Source organism: Lipotes vexillifer, unplaced genomic scaffold (genome assembly GCF_000442215.2).
Source record: "Lipotes vexillifer unplaced genomic scaffold, Lipotes_vexillifer_v1.1 scaffold425, whole genome shotgun sequence".
Lineage (NCBI taxonomy): Eukaryota > Metazoa > Chordata > Mammalia > Artiodactyla > Lipotidae > Lipotes > Lipotes vexillifer.
In genome coordinates this window covers 814,201-833,908 of record NW_006785433.1, presented here as the reverse complement: position 1 = coordinate 833,908, position 19,708 = coordinate 814,201, and the positions used below count along the sequence as shown (strand labels likewise).

Here is a 19,708-nt window from a genome sequence, read left to right as displayed (position 1 = left end):
CCAAAAAAAAAAAAAAAAAAAAAAAAAAAAAAAATGTCCTGAAATGTAAAGTTACATAAAAATGTAATTTTTTATGATGAAACATTTTACATATAATAGTGGAGAGAATACAGTAATGAAACCCTATGTACCTATCACCCAGACTCAATTATTATCAAGTCACTGAATGTGTTTTCGTCAGTTCTACATCCTCCCTCACCCTGGATTATTTTTAAACTATTTCAGATATCATATAATTTCATTTGAAAACATTTCAGTATAGGTCTAAAATATAAAGACTCCTTTTTAATTCCTTTATCATAGCTTTAAAAAGAACATAAGAGTGAGGGCAGTGAAGTAGGAGGAACAAGAGAGATTTCTGAAATGGTGTTAAAAAAAACAAAAACATAATTTAAAAAAATCATCAGTTCTACAGGCAGTATTCAAATTTCCACCAATTGAATCACAAATATGTGTATATATACTTAGGACATATATGATATACAATAGATAATATATATTTATGATATATAATATATATTTTCAAATCAGGATCCAAATAAAGTCCATGTACTGCAATTGGTTAAGTTTCAAGTTTATTTTAATTCACACTTTCCCTCCTCCACATCCTGTTTTTTTCCTTGAAAATTTTTTGTTGAAGAAAGTAAGTGGCTTATCCTGTGGTTTCTACGGTCTTGAGTGTATTGATTGCATACTCATGGAATAATTTAACATGATTTTCTATTCCTTGTACTCCCTATAAATTGGTGGTTAGATCTGAGGCTTGAGTTTTTGGCAAGAGTACTTCGTAGTTGGTATTGTGTCTTTCTAATAGGAGGTACATAATATTTGTCTTTTTCTTGTGATATTAACAGACATAAATCTTCGTGACCCAGATTTATTATTTCATTGAGTTTAAAATATATTCCATCTTCATACATTAAGTGGAATATTTCCATAAAGAGAGACACGCTTCTTTAACCATTTCATTACCCTGAGATTCAGTTTGTTTCAGGATAAATATCTGACTATTTCTCCTTATTTACCAGCTTTCAAAATAATGGGTTGATCTTTTAGCATTTTCCAAAGGCTTTAAAAAATTTTTAGTGTCATTATACATGTATAATTTTAACATGGTTGGTATATTTTCATCCGCTGCAGTTTTTATTCTTGTTGTTCAAATGCCCATTTTTGGCCTTTCAGAACCTTTTCATGTTGACTCTTGAATTCATTTGACATGACCCCAGTAATCTTTGAAAATTGTATTGCTTTCTGGTATGATAAGCTATTCCAAGTTCATCTTGGACAATTCCTGCTCCAAACCTGGACACATCCAATTTTCCAAAGACCTCTTACATATGGTACTTAGAGACCTCAGTCAGAGTGTTAGGAATGCTCATTTCTGTGGTGTTAGTCATTGTTTCCAGGCCTTTTCAGAAGACATACCTAGAAAATAATATTCTAAAGATAAATGTAAATTATGAGCTCATACTGACATTTCCAGATTAAGTTTAGAACTAAGGGTTTTTAACTTAACTTTGTTGATTGTCCTTCTAGTTCTCCTTTCTCCATACCAAAAGTCCTGATTCTCAATTACAGCAACAAATTACTCCTTTGCTTTATCCCATTACACATAGTAATCTCAGAGTAACAAACCAACACACCCAGCAACAATATGATTCCTAAAAACAATTTAAGAATTTTTTTAGAGTTCTTTTTTTCCTCTGTTTGTGGTACACCATGAGGGAGGTACAAATTATACTTGAAAATATATGTTTTAAAGTCACTCAAAATAATTCTTCTCTGTATGGTTATGCCAAAAACAGTTATGTTCACAACTAGGTAAACAACAGGTTCACCTCATTTATTGTTTTAGACTTTTAATGTTAGCTTTTCAAATTTATTTTTGTGTTAGTTTGTGTAGTTACTATATAAAATATCTATAAGATTTGAAAGTTAAATCCATAAAACAAAAGACATTCAGGGGAGTCAATTTCCTAACCTTCCTTTCTGTACCTGTGTACTCATACTCTCAATAGTAAATCATTTAAAAAATTTTTACATTCAAAAATACAAATTATAGATAATATTCATAGTGACATAGTATATATACAGAATAGGATATATACATATACTGCTGCTTTTTAGATTGCAGGGGTGTATCCTACACATTTAACTTATATTTCCTGGTGTGTATGCTACACACTTAATGATGTTTCCCAGGGACCCTTTCAGAGCAGTATATATAGATATTCTTCATTCATATTTCAGCTGTGTAATACTCTCTTGTATGGAGGAACCATTGTTTATTCAGTAAGTTCTCTGTTGAAGGATTCTTTCCCAGCCTTTTACTATAACGAATAATGCTGTAATAAAAAGCCTTGTGCATTTATCTTTCCATATTTTTCCAGTCTATCTTTGACATAGATTTTGAGAAGTAAACTTGCTGAGTTAACTAATAAATGCATATGTATTTTTGATGGAGAGATATTGCCAAATTTCTTTCCATAGACAAGGTACCAGTTTTCATTCATACGAGAAATGTGTGAAAGTACCTGTTTCCTCATAATCTTGCCAACAGAATATACTGACAAACTTTTAGATTTTTCTAATCAGATAGGTGAGCAATGCTATTCCATGTATGGTTCTCTCTGTTTTTTTCTTTTTCCCTATGAAGTAATTTACAACATACAGAAAAGCCACAACAGTAGATCAAATAACTTTTTTCTTGAACCATTTGAAAATAAGTGGCTCCATGACTCCCACATGCTTTAGTGTATATTTCTCAAAGATACGAGCATTCTTCTATGTAACAACAATTCAAACATTAATATCAGGTGGTTAATATTGATATTAGTACCAAAGAATGCTCAGTCCCATTCCAATTTTGTAATTGTCTTAATAATGTTCTTTATAAGAAAGGACCCAAGATCACTGAATACTGTTGTTTGCCATATCTCTTTAATCTTTCCTTGACTTTCACGACCTTGACTCTTCCCACTTTGGTTATTTTGTAGAATGTCCCTCAACATGGATTTGCCAGATATTCCCTTACAGTTAAATTCAGCTTACGCAATTTTGGCTGGAATATTACAAAAGTGATGCCATGTTCTCTTAGGTGGTACATAATTTAAACTTGTCCTATTACTGGTGATGTTAACTTGGACTACTTAATTAAATGGTGTCTGTCAGGTTTCTCTATTGTACAGTTACTTTTTTCTCTTTCTAATTAATATTTTGTTGACATATACTTTGAGACTTTATAAATAAACAACCCTCATCAAATTTTCACCCACTAGTTTTAGTATCCATTGATGTTTCTTGGCTAGATTAATTATTGCTTTGATAATGGCCAAATGGTGATTTTCTAATTTTCTTTCCTTCTATGACAATTAATTGTCAGTTTACTGTAAGAAAAAGCTATCTTTTCTCCTCACTTACTTATTCATTTACTTATTTCATTATGGACTAATGAACTCCTGTTTTATTTGATGGGTTATTGTTTATTATTATTATTCATTACTTTGATGCTCAAATTATTACAGATTTAGGCAGTGAGGGCTCCATAAATTGGCTTTGATATCTTCTTGATCTGACCCCATTGCTCTCTGAGTACTTCCCTACTTAGTGGCATAGCAGGACATTCTAACTTATATTATTTGTACTTTTCTTGGCTCAGTGTTGTAATCAGCCATTTCTTTAAAGAACCCTAGTTCTTTTTTGAAGCGAAATGAAATTTAGACACCAAAATTTGGGCACTAGGTGTGCACATCATTAGTGGGTTTTCACTGCTCTCAGCCCTCTCAGAGAACAGAATTAGAGCATGTACATATAAAAAAAGACAAGCAAATACATGTGCATGTATTCTTATATACATACACATTCACATCTATGTTATTTCTCTATTGAAAACCATCATTTTACACTCTTGTCTCCAATTCTAGTCCAATACCACAGAGTTCATTCTGGTTTTATTTCTGTTTCTATTTGTAACTTCCTTTCTTCAGTGAGAAACCTGGCTCTCATTAGCCTCATTATATCTAGTTATTGTATCAATCCTGCCTTTCTCACCCTGCTTGGACTCCAGTATCTCACACCAGGCCACTGCCACCATGGGGGTCCTTGTTTCCCTCTTTGGGCTCTGACACTCTGCACCAGGCCATGTAAGCACCTATTCATCCATTTTAGGCTCCACCATGTGGTGGGTGCTGCCACCCCCATTCCCACTTCACCCAGCCCCCTGCATGGATGTCTGTCTTGCTTAACCCCCTATAGCTTTGGGCTTTGGGAATGAATAAGGAAGATAAGAAGTAAAGGAAGACTGGAAAGAAGGACAGAAGGCAGAAAGGAAGGACAGATTTTTCAATTTTCTTATTATGAGTAAGAATGAATATCTTTTCAAATGTTTAACACCTGTCACTTGTAGTGTGTGTGTGTGTGTGTGTGTGTGTGTGTGTGTGTGTGTGTGTGAACTATATGTTAACATCTCCAGCAATTTTGCTATACAGTCATTTGCTATAATCTCTTTTTTCTCAAACTCTTTGTTTATTAGGAGTATTAATCTTTTGTCTGTAACGTAAGTTTCAAACATGTTCTCTGAATTTGTCATTAGTTTTTTTTTCTTCCTATTTATTTTTTTTGCCACACAAAGGTTTTTATTTTATGTAATATAATGTAGTACCTTTTTTTCTTATAGTTTGCAGATTTCAAATCAATGTTGAGGAATGGCTTCCTTTTTATATATGCCCTGGTTGCTTTTTCATTGATTTCCAGTTTAGGTAGATGTTGGACTGTGTTTTTGTGGGAAAAAACCTGACTCAACTCTGTCTCCTCACACTTTCAGCTGGAGTCCAGGAGCTGGAATCACGCTTCCTGGTACCTGGAGATCTATTAATTTTGACGGGGAACAAAGTGCAAATGCCGTGTGATGCCATTCTGATAGATGGAAGCTGTGTGGTAGATGAAGGCATGCTGACAGGTATGGTTCTATCTCCTAGCTTACAGCCTCTGCTGGTTCTCCCAGGTTTTCCCTGAATGATAATGGCAAAGCCTGGGGTTGCTATGGGACCTTCCTGTCCCCACAAATCTTATTAACAGTCCTGCACTGGATGGATCTGAGAGTTCAAATTAAAGCTGCTTTCTATGTACTAGGTTAGATATTACAACCCTGTCATTTTACCTTTAAATATTTTAGAGGTCATTAGATGTTTCAGAATCATCTGTGACTTTTATGTTTAGTATTTTTCTATAAAATACATCTTCAGAAAAACACGGAGGGTTTGAAAACCATTAATGAAATCCTGAAACACCTCCCCGCCAACCCTGCCCCACCCCGGTCAAGACCAGGCTCTTCCTAGCTTGGTTTGAAAATGTTGATAAGTGGTTGAGGCAGGATTTGCCAAATCTGCTAATTTCAGAGTACACACTGGATATTTTGGACTAACTGTGTTTCATTTTTAAATCGCATGCTGGAGCTGGGAGGGACATCATATCATGGATATGAAAGCTGAGGTTCAGAGAGAAGTGACTTCTCAAGGTCACGGCGCTTTGAGTTCTTACTCACATATGCATTTATGAGAAGATGCTGTGCCAACCTTTCTGTAAGCTAAAAAATCATAAAGCCTTTTTCAGAGATGGAATTGGAGGCTTTAAATACGTATTGATGTACAGTACTGTGGTTCCCATTAAAGTCCAAATCAAGTCTATTTCTCCTGGCAGACCAGGAAGGCATTAAATGCAGACAAGAGCACACAGCTCCCTCCTATGTGAACTTACAAAACAAAACAAAACAAAACAGGTGTGACAGGTCAGGTTCCTTTCTCTAGGGAATCCATAGACTGATAAAAATCCTTTCGTGCTGGGACTTTTATAATGCCAAGTACAATTGTCCTAATGAAAGTGGCCCTAGTATACTGGAACATATCCCTGATCTTATACTGTCCTTTCTACAAATGGAGGTGGAGGGCTTCAATAAGCTTTATTCTCTAAGCTTTATTCTTTATTTGGTTACTTTCACAACTCATTCACCACCTTGTATTGCCACTTAACCCCCTGAAATCTGCCCCTCCCAGTGGGCTGGCAAGGGTCATGAATGTCCCAATTGGCAAATCCAATGGATTCTTTAAATTTCACATCTTACTGGCCTATCTGCTGCATTTACCCATTCTGACCATCTCTTCCTTCTGAAAACACTCTTCTAACTTTCCAAGTCAGTGCTGACTCTCCAAGTTCTTCTACCACTGACAATACCATTCAGCTTCCTACACTTCTCCTCTTCCTCCACCTCTTTGATCTTTGATATTGTTCACGGGTCCTGGACCTTTCCTTTTCTCACCTTTCACTCGAACCCTAAGTAATCTTGTCTTTTCCTGTGGCTTTAATTATTGTTTATAAGGTGATGACCTGTGACTAAATATCTCTGGTCAAGGCCTCTCCCCTGAGCTCCAGACCCAAATAAATATCTAACTGCCTACAAAGCATCTCGACATGGTCATTCCACAAGGCATCTCCAAATCAGGGACCAAAAGGCATTCCTCCTTCTTCCTGTTATCCCTGTGTTGATGATTAATGCTACCCTCTGCTCTTTCTTCCAAGTCAGAAACCAGGAAGCCATTTAGAATTCCTCTGTCCCTATGATCTGCCAATATAAAAATCTCCCCAAGTTTTGTAGCCGCTCAATTTCTTATTTCTCAAGACCAGTGCCTCTTTTCTACTCCTACTGCCAGTTGCCATAGTTCAGACCTTGTCCTCTTTAAGCAGGACTCTTGTGATTTTTTTCTCAACTGGATATACAGCCTCCAACCTCATCAGGCTTCAATTCATTCCTTGTACTGCAGACAGAGTACACTCTCTTTGTACGTAAATGTCATAGTACTCTCCTGAATCAAATAGCTGAATATCTCCCTATTTCCCTCCTGCCACCAATGCCTATAGAAAAACATTTAAACGCTTAAGTATGTGCATGCAGGGCCTTCCACGCTTTGGCTCCTACATAGCTCTCATGGCCTCTCATTCCCTAGACCCCACAACTTGCTAGTCCCTAAATCTTTATTTCCAGTCTATTTCAGCATCTCTGTTTCATTTTACAATACTCATAGTATTTATAATATGACATTATACTTATTTGTTTCCATGGCTGTCTCCCCCTCTGGACTACAAACCTCTTAAACACAAGAACTATGCTTCTCCTTGTATCCCCTATACCAAGGGTTGTTCCTGCCACATGGCAGCCTCCAAAAAATGCCTGCTGTGTGATGAGTTAGTATTTGCATGTTTAAGTGAGTGAAGGCCTCCCACCTCACAAAATGAGATGCTTGTTTTCTGTAGGAGAAAGTATTCCGGTCACTAAAACTCCATTACCTAAGATGGATAGCTCTGTGCCCTGGAAAACACAGAGTGAAGCGGATTACAAACGGCATGTCCTCTTCTGTGGAACAGAGGTTATCCAGGCCAGGGGGGCTTGCTCTGGCACCGTGAAAGCAGTAGTACTGCAGACAGGTTAGTTAGCATCTCCTTCATTTTATTATTTTGATGAAATATTTTCACTCAGTTTGTCTAGTGCCTTAAATGAATTAGGTAAGGAGCAGTCTTTAGATGACATACCCCATATATGTAAATATAGATATTTAAAATGTGAATTGAGCTATGGCCTATACCTTTTAGTAAAAATAATAACATTGATGACAATTATTATTCATATGCTTTGTAATTTATAAACTATTTCCACATATCAAATTATCAGAACAAAGATGCCTGTCCTCATTTTGTACATGAATAGGCTGGGGCCTGCACAATTCAAGTGAAGTTTAAAAAGAATCACACAAGCCAGTCACTGGCAGAGCTGGACCTAGAACTTAGGTATTCTAACCCAAAGAACTAATCTCAACTTCTTTCCAGGCAGGACTAGAAACTGAAAACTTGATGATGAAAAGTATTAGAAATTGAATCCATCTGTATTTACTGGGCCATTTAATTTAAATTCAGGTGTTCTGTGTGTGTGCGTGTGTGCATGCATGTCCGTGCACACTTACAAATCCTTTCCTTAAAATGAAGCTGTATTTGGAAAAGCTGTGCTCTGCCCCCATATGGTGCTTTCCTATCTCTGGGATGCATTGAAATTAAAAGTATAAGGAAGAAAGGCCAGAGAGGAATAGGCTCTGAAAGAGCTAAGGTATATCCGTTCTAGCACTTAGGTATTTGGCCGATTATCCTTTAATTGCATTTGGGCTTAAGCTCTGTTTAAGTATCTCTAGAGAAAACAAAGGCTGTGTTGAGGATTGGAGGAGCACTAACAGTAGTATTTGTCATCCTGAGAGTATGAGGTGTGTGTTTGCTGCTTCAGGATTCAACACTGCAAAGGGGGACCTCGTGAGATCTATTCTCTACCCCAAGCCGATGAATTTTAAGCTCTACAGGGATGCCATCAGGTTCCTCCTGTGCCTCGTAGGGACAGCCACCATCGGGATGATCTATACTTTGTGCGTCTATGTGCTCAGTGGGGTAAACAGCTTTTGTTCTTTTACTACATGCACACGTACACTCATCTATATTTTATACTCTCCATGTTGACCTTAATATAAGGCGCAGTTTTCAAACCTGGGAAAGCAAAGCCAAACACTGAAACCTGCTTATATACTCCCAGATGCCCAATATAAGCAATTGATCACCAAGTTCCATAATAGCCATCAGATCTAGCGGGATAAAACACTTTGTTTATTGAGATATCAACATGCCTCTACTCTTGGACTTTTCCTTACACTATTTTTTCATCTTCAATATGAGGATGTTTATTCCAATAGTGTAGTATTTTATAGCTGTTAAACGACGAATTTAAAATAAAACCCAGTGTTGGTGAGATCATGGCAAACTGGTACATTGTTCTCCGCTGGTAGCAGTATGAACTGTTACAAGTTTTTCATTGCACTTTGGCAAAATATATTGAGAACCATAAACATGTTCATACCCTTTAAACCACGTTTGGCCCACTCACATCATTTCTAGGAATTTGACCTAAAGAAGTAAACAAAAAGGAAGAAAAAAGTCATATGCATAAAAGTGTTCACGGTTGATTTATCTGTAATAGCTAAAGAGGGACTTTATCTTCCCAGGAACCTCCGGAGGAGGTGGTGAAGAAAGCCCTTGATGTCATCACAATTGCGGTTCCTCCCGCTCTACCTGCTGCCCTGACCACAGGCATTATCTATGCCCAGCGGAGGCTGAAAAAGAGAGGCATCTTTTGTATTAGCCCCCAGAGGATTAATGTATGTGGACAATTAAACCTTGTCTGCTTTGACAAGGTATGTGTGTTTCATTCTCATCCTCAGTGACATTTTTATTATGATTGTCATCATGAACAGGTACTTTACACTCTTGTGAGGCAGGAAACATTAGATGTGGGTACTGGGTACCTGACTTCGTTTTGTCTCTGGTTGGATGTGTGATCTAGGACAGATACATCTCTTGAGCTCTCAGATTCTAGGGTTTAGAGAAGGAAGAGTAGGGACGGAATAGGTGAATATTTTAGGGTTCTTCTACCTCCAATATTCTATGAAACACAATGAATTAAAATAGCATTCTGTCCCTCTGTAGTCAATACCCTCATGCAAAGAACAAAATTTAAGACTTTTATTACGGTTACTACTGTATCCCTAATGCTAGGACCGTTACCTGGCACACAGTCAGTGCTCAGTAAATATTCATTGAATTAATGAATGAATAAAAAAGGAAGAGTTTATTTAGCTGTGTCTTACTATGAGACTTGGTTAAAATAAATCCCCAGTCAATCCCTTACTATATTTTCCCATCTGCAGTATATTGCTTAAAATAATCCTTGATCCCATGCCAGTTACTCCCAATCAGCCTCTTATTCTACCTTCTCCTGAATATATTCTTTTTGTCTATATACACGTGTGCTGCTGGCCTGAAGGTGAGAGCTGTAAGAGGGTAAGATGGAAATGAAGGGCTGTTTTGTGCCTGGGTCTTAATTTATAAAGGTGACTAAGTGACCACAGGCAGAGATCGATGCCATTGAAAGAAAAGTTTAATGTTACTCACAGTTCCCCTAGACAGAAGAGCCGTGTCTCACCAGGCAAGGCCCCAGGAGGAATGCCAGATTTTGATCAGGAAGCAAAACAGGAGTGAGGGGAGTGCTTGGATTATGGCCTTTATAGGAGTTTCTGCAGGAAGGGCAAGACAGAGCAGGGTACACAGCTGACAATTGGCTAGTGTGAATGATTTTGGTGGGCTTTGGGCTATAGGAATGGTCTTTAGTTGTCTAGTAGCTGGCGCTGGGGTGATTAAGTCAGACTGTTTCCTGGGGAATCTGGTCAGATAGAGAAGGTATGACTCCTGACTGGTTAGTTTGCATATCAGAGACATGTTGTTGGCTGAGACCCTGGTTATCTCTAAGAATTGGCTAGCCCCAAGGAGGCAGTCTGTCCGTCAGAAAGGTTTCTTAAGTTAAACTTTTGGTGGTGGGCACACTGTATGATATACAGAAGGAGAACTATAAGGCTGTGCACACAAAACTTATATAATTTTATTTATAACATATAATGTAAACCACCGTTTTCACAATTAAAAATAGATTTAAAAGAGAGAGAGATTTTGTAACATGTCAAATATCATAATATACAGAAAATTTGAAAAGATATACAACCCGAGGACATTGTAGGCAGGCGAATGTGGGCAAGGAGAGCAATAGAGTGTGATTTTGATCAGAGCAGAACATTAGTAGCGGGAGAGGGTGTTGTAGACTCCAAATGTATGGCTAAGAAATTTTTATATACTCTTTAGGCAGTGGGGAGCCATTGAAGGTGTTTTTTCTTCTTTTTTATTGTTGCCTTCCATCTTCTTAATTTATTTTTTTATTGTGGCAAAAGATGCATAACATAAAATTTACCGTTTTAACCATTTTTATGTGGCTTTAAGTGCATTCACACTTCTGTGCAACCATCACCACTATCCATCTCCAGGGCTTCTTCCCTCTTCCCAAACGGAAACTCGGTACCCATTAAACAGTACAGTGAAGGTTTTTGATAGCAGAGAATTAATGGGATCCGAGCTGTATTTTATAATTACTTGAATATCAGAGAGATCTACCAAGAACAGAAGGTTAATATGGCTCTTGCCACCATCTCAATGTTATTTCGTGATCAAACTAGCATCATAAGAAAAGATGTTCTGGGTCTAGGATCAAGTTATCCTTGGACTTGGAAAAGGAAACAGGGGGTGGGAAAGATAATTGTGATATGAATTTGAATAAAAAATTAAGTAATAATTATGAGCAATTATCATTATTCTCAGCTCTTACTCTATGCCAGACATTAAGTTAAGCACTTTGTAGTATCTCAGTTAATTTTTAAAACAACCCAATATGATTACGACCATGTTACTGATAAGGGCTCTGATGTTTAGGGGGATTAAATAATTGGCCCAGGTCACACAGCTGGTGTTTTAGCCCAGTCCAAGCTCTTCATCACTATACTGCACTGAGAGAAATACCAACAAACCCCTTTTTACCAAATAGATGTCGAATAGCAAACTATAATATTTCTTTAGAACAGTGAAAAATTCTACTTCCATTACTTGTTTCTGATGACGTACTTTTAACTTTTGCTATAAGTGCTGGGACTCACCCATTTTTAAAAAAATTGTATTGAAGTATAGTTGATTTACAATGTTGTGTTTAGTTTCTGCTGCACAGCAAAGTGACTCAGCTATACATATATATATTCTTTTTCGTATTCTTTTCCATTATGGTTTATCACAGGATACTGAATATATTTCCCTGTGCTATAGAGTAGGACCCTGGTTTTTATCCATCCTATATATAATAGTTTGCATCCGTTAATCCCAAACTCCCAATCCATCCCTCTGTCACTGCCCCCCTCCTTGGCAACCACGAGGCTGTTCTCTATATCTGTGGAGACTCACCCATTTTATAGCTCTTAAAAGCAGGCTTACCAAGGACTCTCGCATCCATTCAGTCTTCTGTTAAATTCTCGAAACAAGCCTCTGAAATATGTAAGGCAGGTACCGTCTTCTTCCCTTTATTGCTGAGGACACTAAAGTTCAAAGAGATTAAGTGCTAGCTCGTCACACAACTGCTGTGAGTTCATCAAATCTTCCACCCAGGACTCCAGATACCCACCTTATTGTGTCCTTCCTTGAAGAGCTGGTCTTGATCATGTGTTGTGACATATATTTTCCTGTTAAAACATAGCTTATCAGTGTCACTGTGGGGCTGCTGCATCTTCAGAGTCAACCGAGCTCTTGTTTCTGTTTAGACAGGTACCTTAACAAGGGATGGCTTGGATCTCTGGGGAGTCGTGCCCTGTGATAGGAGTGGGTGAGTACTTGGGACCAAATGCATTGTCATTTCTCTTTTCCCAGAACTCTTTGTTTTTCTTCCTGAATACTAATAATGGAAAGATTTTGGCACTGGCTTTGGTGAGCAGGAGTTGCCAGAGTATCTTCATTTAATTTCTCTTCTTGACAACTTCCAAAGCTCACTAAAACGTGCATACTTCCCCCAGCCCAGTCCCAGCCCTGGGACATTCACAGAACCCAGAAGATGAAGGGCAAGTTTTGACACTGCATTTAAATCTTTGCTAAAATGTGATTTGCTGTCAGCATATTAGTTCGGGGCCAGTGTGTGTCATTTGGACAGTACCAAGAAACTGTCCTTCAAGGAGGTAACACTCCTTGTACAAACTGAAGCCTTTTCACGTGCTAAGAGGAACACTGCCCTGACTTGTAGACACTGAATTTCAGGACGAGGAACATCTGTGGAACCACAGCTAGTATACTTCATTTTCCTTGGTATTCTAGTTCTGGCAACACTACTTTCTGGCTGCCAGAAACTCCTCTTTTCTGGCCAGAATGGACTCCGTTTTGGCAGTTTACAACTTAACGTGATAAAGATTTCCATGTCCCTCTGCTGGGGCTCTCTTGTTTGAGTTTGCTTCTCTGCCTGCTTTTTCTCCCCACTGCAACTTCCAGCGTGATCAGAACACGAACATATGACAAATTCAGGTTTTGAGGGTTTTTTTTTTAAATTGAGGTATAGGTGATTTCAGGTTTTTTTTAATTACTTTTTTTTGTCTTTTTTTTTTTTTCTTTTGCTTTTGAATTTCATTTTATTTATTTTTTTATACAGCGGGTCCTTATTAGTCATCCATTTTATACACATCAGTATATGCATGTCAATCCCAATCACCCAATTCATCACGCCACCACCCCACCCCCTGCCACTTTCCCCCCTTGGTGTCCATACGTTTGTTCTCTGCATCTGTGTCTCAATTTCTGCCCTGCAAACCAGTTCATCTGTACCATTTTTCTAGGTTCCACATATATGCATTAACATACAATATTAGTTTTTCTCTTTCTGACTTACTTCACTCTGTATGACAGTCTCTAGATCCATCCACGTCCCTACAAATGACCCAGTTTCGTTCCTTTTTATGGCTGAGTAATATTCCATCATATATATGTACCACTTCTTCTTTATCCATTCATCTGTCGATGGGCATTTAGGTTGCTTCCGTGACCTGGCTATTGCAAATAGTGCTGCAATGAACATTGGGGTGCATGTGTCTTTTCGAATTATGGTTTTCTCCAGATATATGCCCAGGAGTGGGATTGCTGGATTATATGGTAGCTCTATTTTTAGTTTTTTAAGGAATCTCCATGCTGTTCTCCATAGTGGCTGTATCAATTTACATCCCCAGCAACAGGGTAGGAGGGTTCCATTTTCTCCACACCTTCTCCAGCATTTATTGTTTGTAGATTTTTTGATGATAGCCATTCTAACCGGTGTGAGGTGATACCTCATTGTAGCTTTGATTTGCATTTCTCTAATAATTAGTGATGTTGAGCATCTTTTCATGTGCCACTTAGCCATCTGTATGTCTTTTTTGGAGAAATGTCTGCTTAGATCTTCCTCCCATTTTTTGGTGGGGTTGTTTGTTTTTTAGATATTGAGCTGCATGAGCTCAGGTTTTGTTTTTTAATGAAAATAGTTCCCTCTCATACTTGCAACCTAAATCACAAAGCATCTTATATATAAAAGGTACATCATGATTCTTCTGCATTATGCAAATGACATACGATTTATCTATAAAATGTTTTAATTATATATGTTTAACACATTTTCATATTAATGTATTATTTATAAACAAGCCCGTTTCTGGAGTTGAAAAATTAATCCTGGTGCTTCTAACCATTTTAGTCTATAGAAGGAGGCTGTTACAAGTGGTAACTTTCTAAAGTTCTTTTCATTTTCTCTTGAAGATAGATTTGGATATATGCCTGGTCTTCTTGTTTTTAGTATTTTCCTGTTTCAGTGTCTATAAAAAATGTATGCATTTATTCACATATGTGAGCATTCAGAGAGCAGTCTTTTTCTTATTTATATTTATGTCCCTAATGCCATATAGCACTATAGCAGGCACACATAGTAGATGCACAATAAATGTTTGTTTATTTAAAGTGAACTTAATATGTTCCATCTTTTGAATGCTCTTCTCCTTATTGAATTGACATCATGTTATTCACAAAACTTTTAAAACTTTCTGTTTCTAAAAGTGACTTGTCAAATTTAAATAAAAATAATTGATATACTATTTAGATTATTGATAGATTAATCCAACTGTCACTCTCCTTCCCCCCTCCCTCCTTTCCCTCCTTTAAAAAGGTCAAAGTTGGCTCTAAATGACTAAAAGAGCAATTAAAAGTTTTTAAAAATTGTTTTTAAAGTATTTATTTGGCTGCATCAGGTCTTAGTCACAGCACATGGGCTCTTCGTTGTGGTGTGCAGGCTTCTCTCTAGCTGTGGTGTGCAGGCTCAGTAGTTCCAGCATGTGGGCTCTCTAGTTGTGGCACATGGGCTCTAGAGCTCACGGGCTCAGTAGCTGCGGTGCTCAGTCTTAGCTGCCCCACGGCATGTGGGATCTTAGTTCCCTGACCAGGGATTGAACCCATGTCCCTTGCATTGGAAGGCGGATTTTTAACCACTGGACCACCAGGGAATTCCCCCAAAGTTTTTTTAATTGACAAATTTAATTGATAGAATAAGAGAAAACAGATTAAATTCTAAGCAAGAAGTCAGCACCTGACTTAGTCGCTGTTAAATATCTTATTGTAAACTGTAAGCTCATTTCTAATAATTCTTATCTTTTCCAAAGAGGGCCTGCCTAATGTGCCAGGTACTTTAAAGTCATTGGAAGTCTACCTGAGCTACCTGGTCTTGATAAGTCATAAACATTCAAATAATAGTTCAAGGTCAGGGATGACAGAGGGTTCTATTTATTTTTGTGCAAACCAGGGTCTGGCCCAATCCTCCCAAACTCAGAACTGTGTATTCAGAATTACATACGGAAGACAGTTTGTGTGCCATCTTAAAGATAAGATTCTTTTTTCCTGATCTGTGTTTGCTTTACAGAGTGAGCTTGAGAATCTGTGTTAATCACTGATGGTGACTGCTTCCTTTTAGATGTTTACTAAAATACCGGAGACATATTGTAACCATTGAGATAACTTGATCTTTCAGTATATAATGATATGATCAACAGGCTCAGTCGAGAGGTTTTTGAGCTCTTAAGGAAGCTTGAATGAGGAAACCAGGAAGAAATATGGCTGAATTACGAGTTAACATTCTGAGGTATATGCTTTCAAGAACAAAACGCTAGAGCAACCGAAGGAAATGCAGGGTCCATATCATGAGAGATAATAGTCTGATCCTGGAGACCATGTTTTAAGACAAACTATGGTAAATAGTAAAAAATACAAATTCTTTCAAGAAACAGTAACTAGGAAGGTCAGAGGTCTGGAAACTGCACATTGGAAGCACAGCTAGAGGTTCCTGTGTAATCCCAGAGGAAGGGAGTATTAAAGGGGGTACAGCCAAGCTGGCCACAGATCTGAAGGAAGTTGACATGTGGAGGAGGAGGAACAAGTAGATTCTGACTGGCTCCAAGAGTCAGATTTGGCCTTAATCCAGGAAGCACCTTCAGTCGCTCAGGGTCCACCAAATAGCACGGCCTGCCTTGTGAACCACTTACTGTGCTAAACATGTAAGAAGGGACTGACCAATAAGGTCCAGAGGACATCCTTTTGTAGGCCCAGTGCCAAACTTGATGACTTCAACTCTGAGTTATTAAAAGAACCCTGCATATGATGATTGAGTTGTATCTCAGTAGACTTTAGATGAGGGCACTTTCTACAGAAAGCAATGGTGATGATGGCTGCAATATAGATCCTAGATGCCGGGGTGGAAGAGGAGAATGCCGTGTCCTTTTCAAAATGTCTTTTAAAAATTTCATTTCTTGGGGCTTCCCTGGTGGCGCAGTGGTTGAGAGTCCGCCTGCCGATGCAGGGGACGCGGGTTCGTGACCCGGTTCGGGAGGATCCCACATGCCGCGGAGCAGCTGGGCCCGTGAGCCATGGCTGCTGAGCCTGCGCGTCCGGAGCCTGTGTTCCGCAACGGAAGAGGCCACAACAGTGAGAGGCCCACGTACTGCAAAAAAAAAAAAAAAAAAAATTTCATCTCTTTACCATTATGATCTTTCAGATTTCCAGTAACCAACTCATTCATTTATTTGCTCTTAAATTTGCTGACTGTCTACTGTGGACCAAACATCAGATATGTTGGAGAGAGAGATATGGAAGAGACAGCCCTGCCCTGAAGAACAGATTGAAGGAGATACACAGATATACACAAGTAGCTATAGTATGAGCTAGCCTGTTCTGTCTCACAGCGTAAGAGATAAAGTGGTCTGGAAGCTCAGGTGGGAGTGGACGCACTTAGAACTAAGGGCAATACTTCTAGCTCTTTCTATACCTCTGGATTTAAATCAGTGCCAGAGAGAGGTTAAGGAAAAGAGGGAAGAAAGAGCTTGAGAGAACCTCAGGATTTTTTCTCATACTCATTGAACTTATGTAAGGACGATGGATGAATGAAGCACTCTTCATTTGGGGAGATTAGAGTGTAGATATGTAATGTAACAAAGCATATCAACTTATTTTTTAAAAGGATGGTCACCTCCAGAAGCTCCATTCTGGCCTGGAGGAATAGACTAAAGCCCTTTCCCTTTTCTCCTTTAGCTTCCAGGAAGTCCACAGCTTTGCCTCAGGCAAGGCTTTGCCATGGGGCCCACTGTATGCAGCCATGGCCAGCTGCCATTCTCTGATCCTCCTGGATGGGACCATCCATGGAGACCCACTGGACCTCAAAATGTTTGAAGCTACTACCTGGGTAAGCTTCTGTTCTGCAAAGATTCTAAGAAGCTTCCTCAATGCCAGGCAGACCAAGCCAGGTGTTATCATAGCTATTCAATACTCATAAAAATGGGAGGTCTCCAATATGGAGTACATATGGCAGTGAGGGGCAAACTCATCTAAGCCCCAGTTTTCTCCTCTGTACAGTGTATTTCCATATTAGGTTTATTGTGAGGATTAAGTGGAAGGACGCATTAAAAAAAATGCCTGGTGCTGTGCCTGGAATATATTACCAGCTCAATAGTATTAGTATAATTATTATATAATTGTTTTCTAACCCTTTTCAGCTGTAGTATGAGCCATGTCTGGTTTCAGAGTTATCTAGAGCATGGGGATTAGGGAACATCACTGTCCCCAATGCTTAGGATAATTCGTTGTTACCAGGAGTTTTATTCCTACTACTTTAGCATTAATTTTGTCTCTAAGACCAGACAATGAAAAGGAAAACCATGAGGGATTTTGTTGAGACTCTGAAGTAGATTTCAGATCAAATGGCCTTGTTTAGGAGGAGGAATCTGGCTCTCCCGGTTCTAGTCTTGGCTCTGTTCTGATTGACTCCTTCACCTCGTGAGGTCATCTCTCCTGTTGGGGTTTTCCATAACTTTAAAATGAGGGGATTGAATTAGACCAGCAGTGTTCACCTAAAAGAAAACAAAAAAGCTGGAATCTTTTCTTAAAAGGGAATTTTATTCAAAAGCATCCTACACAAAACAAATCGTTGGAGTTACTCTGGTTGAGATAGAAAAATGGGGAGTAAAAGCACAGCTTAGGGAACACACATCCCCACCTACTTAGCTACAAGCCCACCTCCACCCCCTATAGCCTGGTTCAGCTCCAGACCCCTGTGATACATGTTTGAGCCCCACTGAAGGACACAATCTTTAGGGTCCCTTCCAACGCTAATAGGGCATGGTTCTGTAGCAGTCTGATGTAACTTTCTCCATCCTTCTTGGGTTACTGTTTCTGTACCTTTAAGTAGGGATTATAATTTCTTCTCTGAGATTTTTTTCTGCCACTCAACGAGATGATTATAAAGCATTTTGGCATCTTTGGGTAAAAGGTTCCTCTGACTGTAATTTAGGGTCTTTATTATAGCAATTCCCGGGTGTTTACTGAACATTAACCACATACATCACAGTCCCGGCCCTGCTGTACCCTGGGGACCATCAATCCAAATTAGACAGAGAGCGAAGAGCAGGAGAGTGAACCAGGAGAAAAAAGGCAGTAAGGTGTGGGCTATTCACGCTCAGTGTTTTCAAGTTAAGCCCTTCAGAAATGGAGAATGAGCCTTTATGCAGCACCTTCCAGCAGAGAAAGCAGGAGAAATTGCATGAATAATTCAGAAGTGTCTGCCCTTCAAGTTCCTAGCATTTCCGATGCATTATTTTTGTGTGTGGCGAATTAAGTCTGGTTCACCTCCGTGTAGCTGAGGGAGGAGGATACATTGAGGCGGCTTGAGATTTTCTCAAGGGAAGGGTTTGAGCACAGTATTAGTGGATGAACAAGAAAGAAATCTCTACAATGAAACATCCTGTTTGAAATAGGAAATGGTGGTTTCCGGGCATGATTTCCACATCAAGGGAGCACCGGCATGTGCCATGGTTGTTAAGCCCTGCAAAACAGCCAGCCAGGTAAGCCTTGCCTGCTCTCCACCCCACAAAACCCAGCTCAGAAGGAAAGTCCTGGCAGGCCCACAATTTTGAAAGCTCAGAGATGTGTCTTCTTTGAATTCCACATGTGAAAATTGGCGAGACCTTGTTTCCCTTATTTGCTAAGCTAAGGATTGGGAAAGGAGTAATTTCCAGGAGCTAGGAGCTATGTGGTGTGTCCCTGTCCATTCCCCATCCCTCATCCAGGTCCCAGTGGAAGGAATTGCAATCCTGCATCAGTTCCCATTCTCGTCAGCGCTGCAGAGGATGACAGTCATTGTCCAAGAGATGGGGGGTGACTGGCTGGCGTTCATGAAAGGTGCACCGGAGAGGGTGGCCAGCTTTTGCCAACCTGAGACAGGTAAGTGGACAGACTTATATTACAATGGGCAAATCTGTATTTCCAACCCACATATGTCCCCTCAGCATTTGATGGATGAATCCAGTTGCCTACTGGCCATCACCAATTGGATGACTCACTGGCATCTCAAACTCGGCACCAAAACCAAGCTTATCTTTCTCACTCTCTCTATTTCCCATCTCAGTGAATGAAAGTACTACTCCCCCATCCCAGTTTAGGATTCTTCCTGGATTCCTCTCTCTCCCTCAGTGCCTCTGTCTTGTCAATTGCTAATCCATGGCCCTGTCACTCCATCACCTCAGGCCCTCATCATCCCTCCACTGGATCACTTCATAGTTGGTGAATTTGTTCCCTGCCCCACCCCGTGTCCCCTACTCTAATTCACCCTTCACACTGTGACCAGATTGGTTTTTCTGTCACACAGTATAATTATGTTAGCACA

At 39.1% G+C, this 19,708-nt stretch overlaps 1 protein-coding gene across 1 annotated transcript in view; it reads left to right on the top strand.

Moving 5' to 3' along the window:
* Positions 1-19,708, top strand: part of ATP13A4 (ATPase 13A4) — a 143,536-nt gene that overhangs the window by 87,747 nt on the left and 36,081 nt on the right. The window contains exons 9-16 of the mRNA XM_007457594.1: positions 4,823-4,957; positions 7,306-7,476; positions 8,321-8,478; positions 9,087-9,275; positions 12,267-12,328; positions 17,083-17,233; positions 18,801-18,887; positions 19,113-19,266. Coding sequence (XP_007457656.1) covers positions 4,823-4,957; positions 7,306-7,476; positions 8,321-8,478; positions 9,087-9,275; positions 12,267-12,328; positions 17,083-17,233; positions 18,801-18,887; positions 19,113-19,266 — 1,107 coding nt within the window. The remainder of the gene's footprint in view (positions 1-4,822; positions 4,958-7,305; positions 7,477-8,320; positions 8,479-9,086; positions 9,276-12,266; positions 12,329-17,082; positions 17,234-18,800; positions 18,888-19,112; positions 19,267-19,708) is intronic.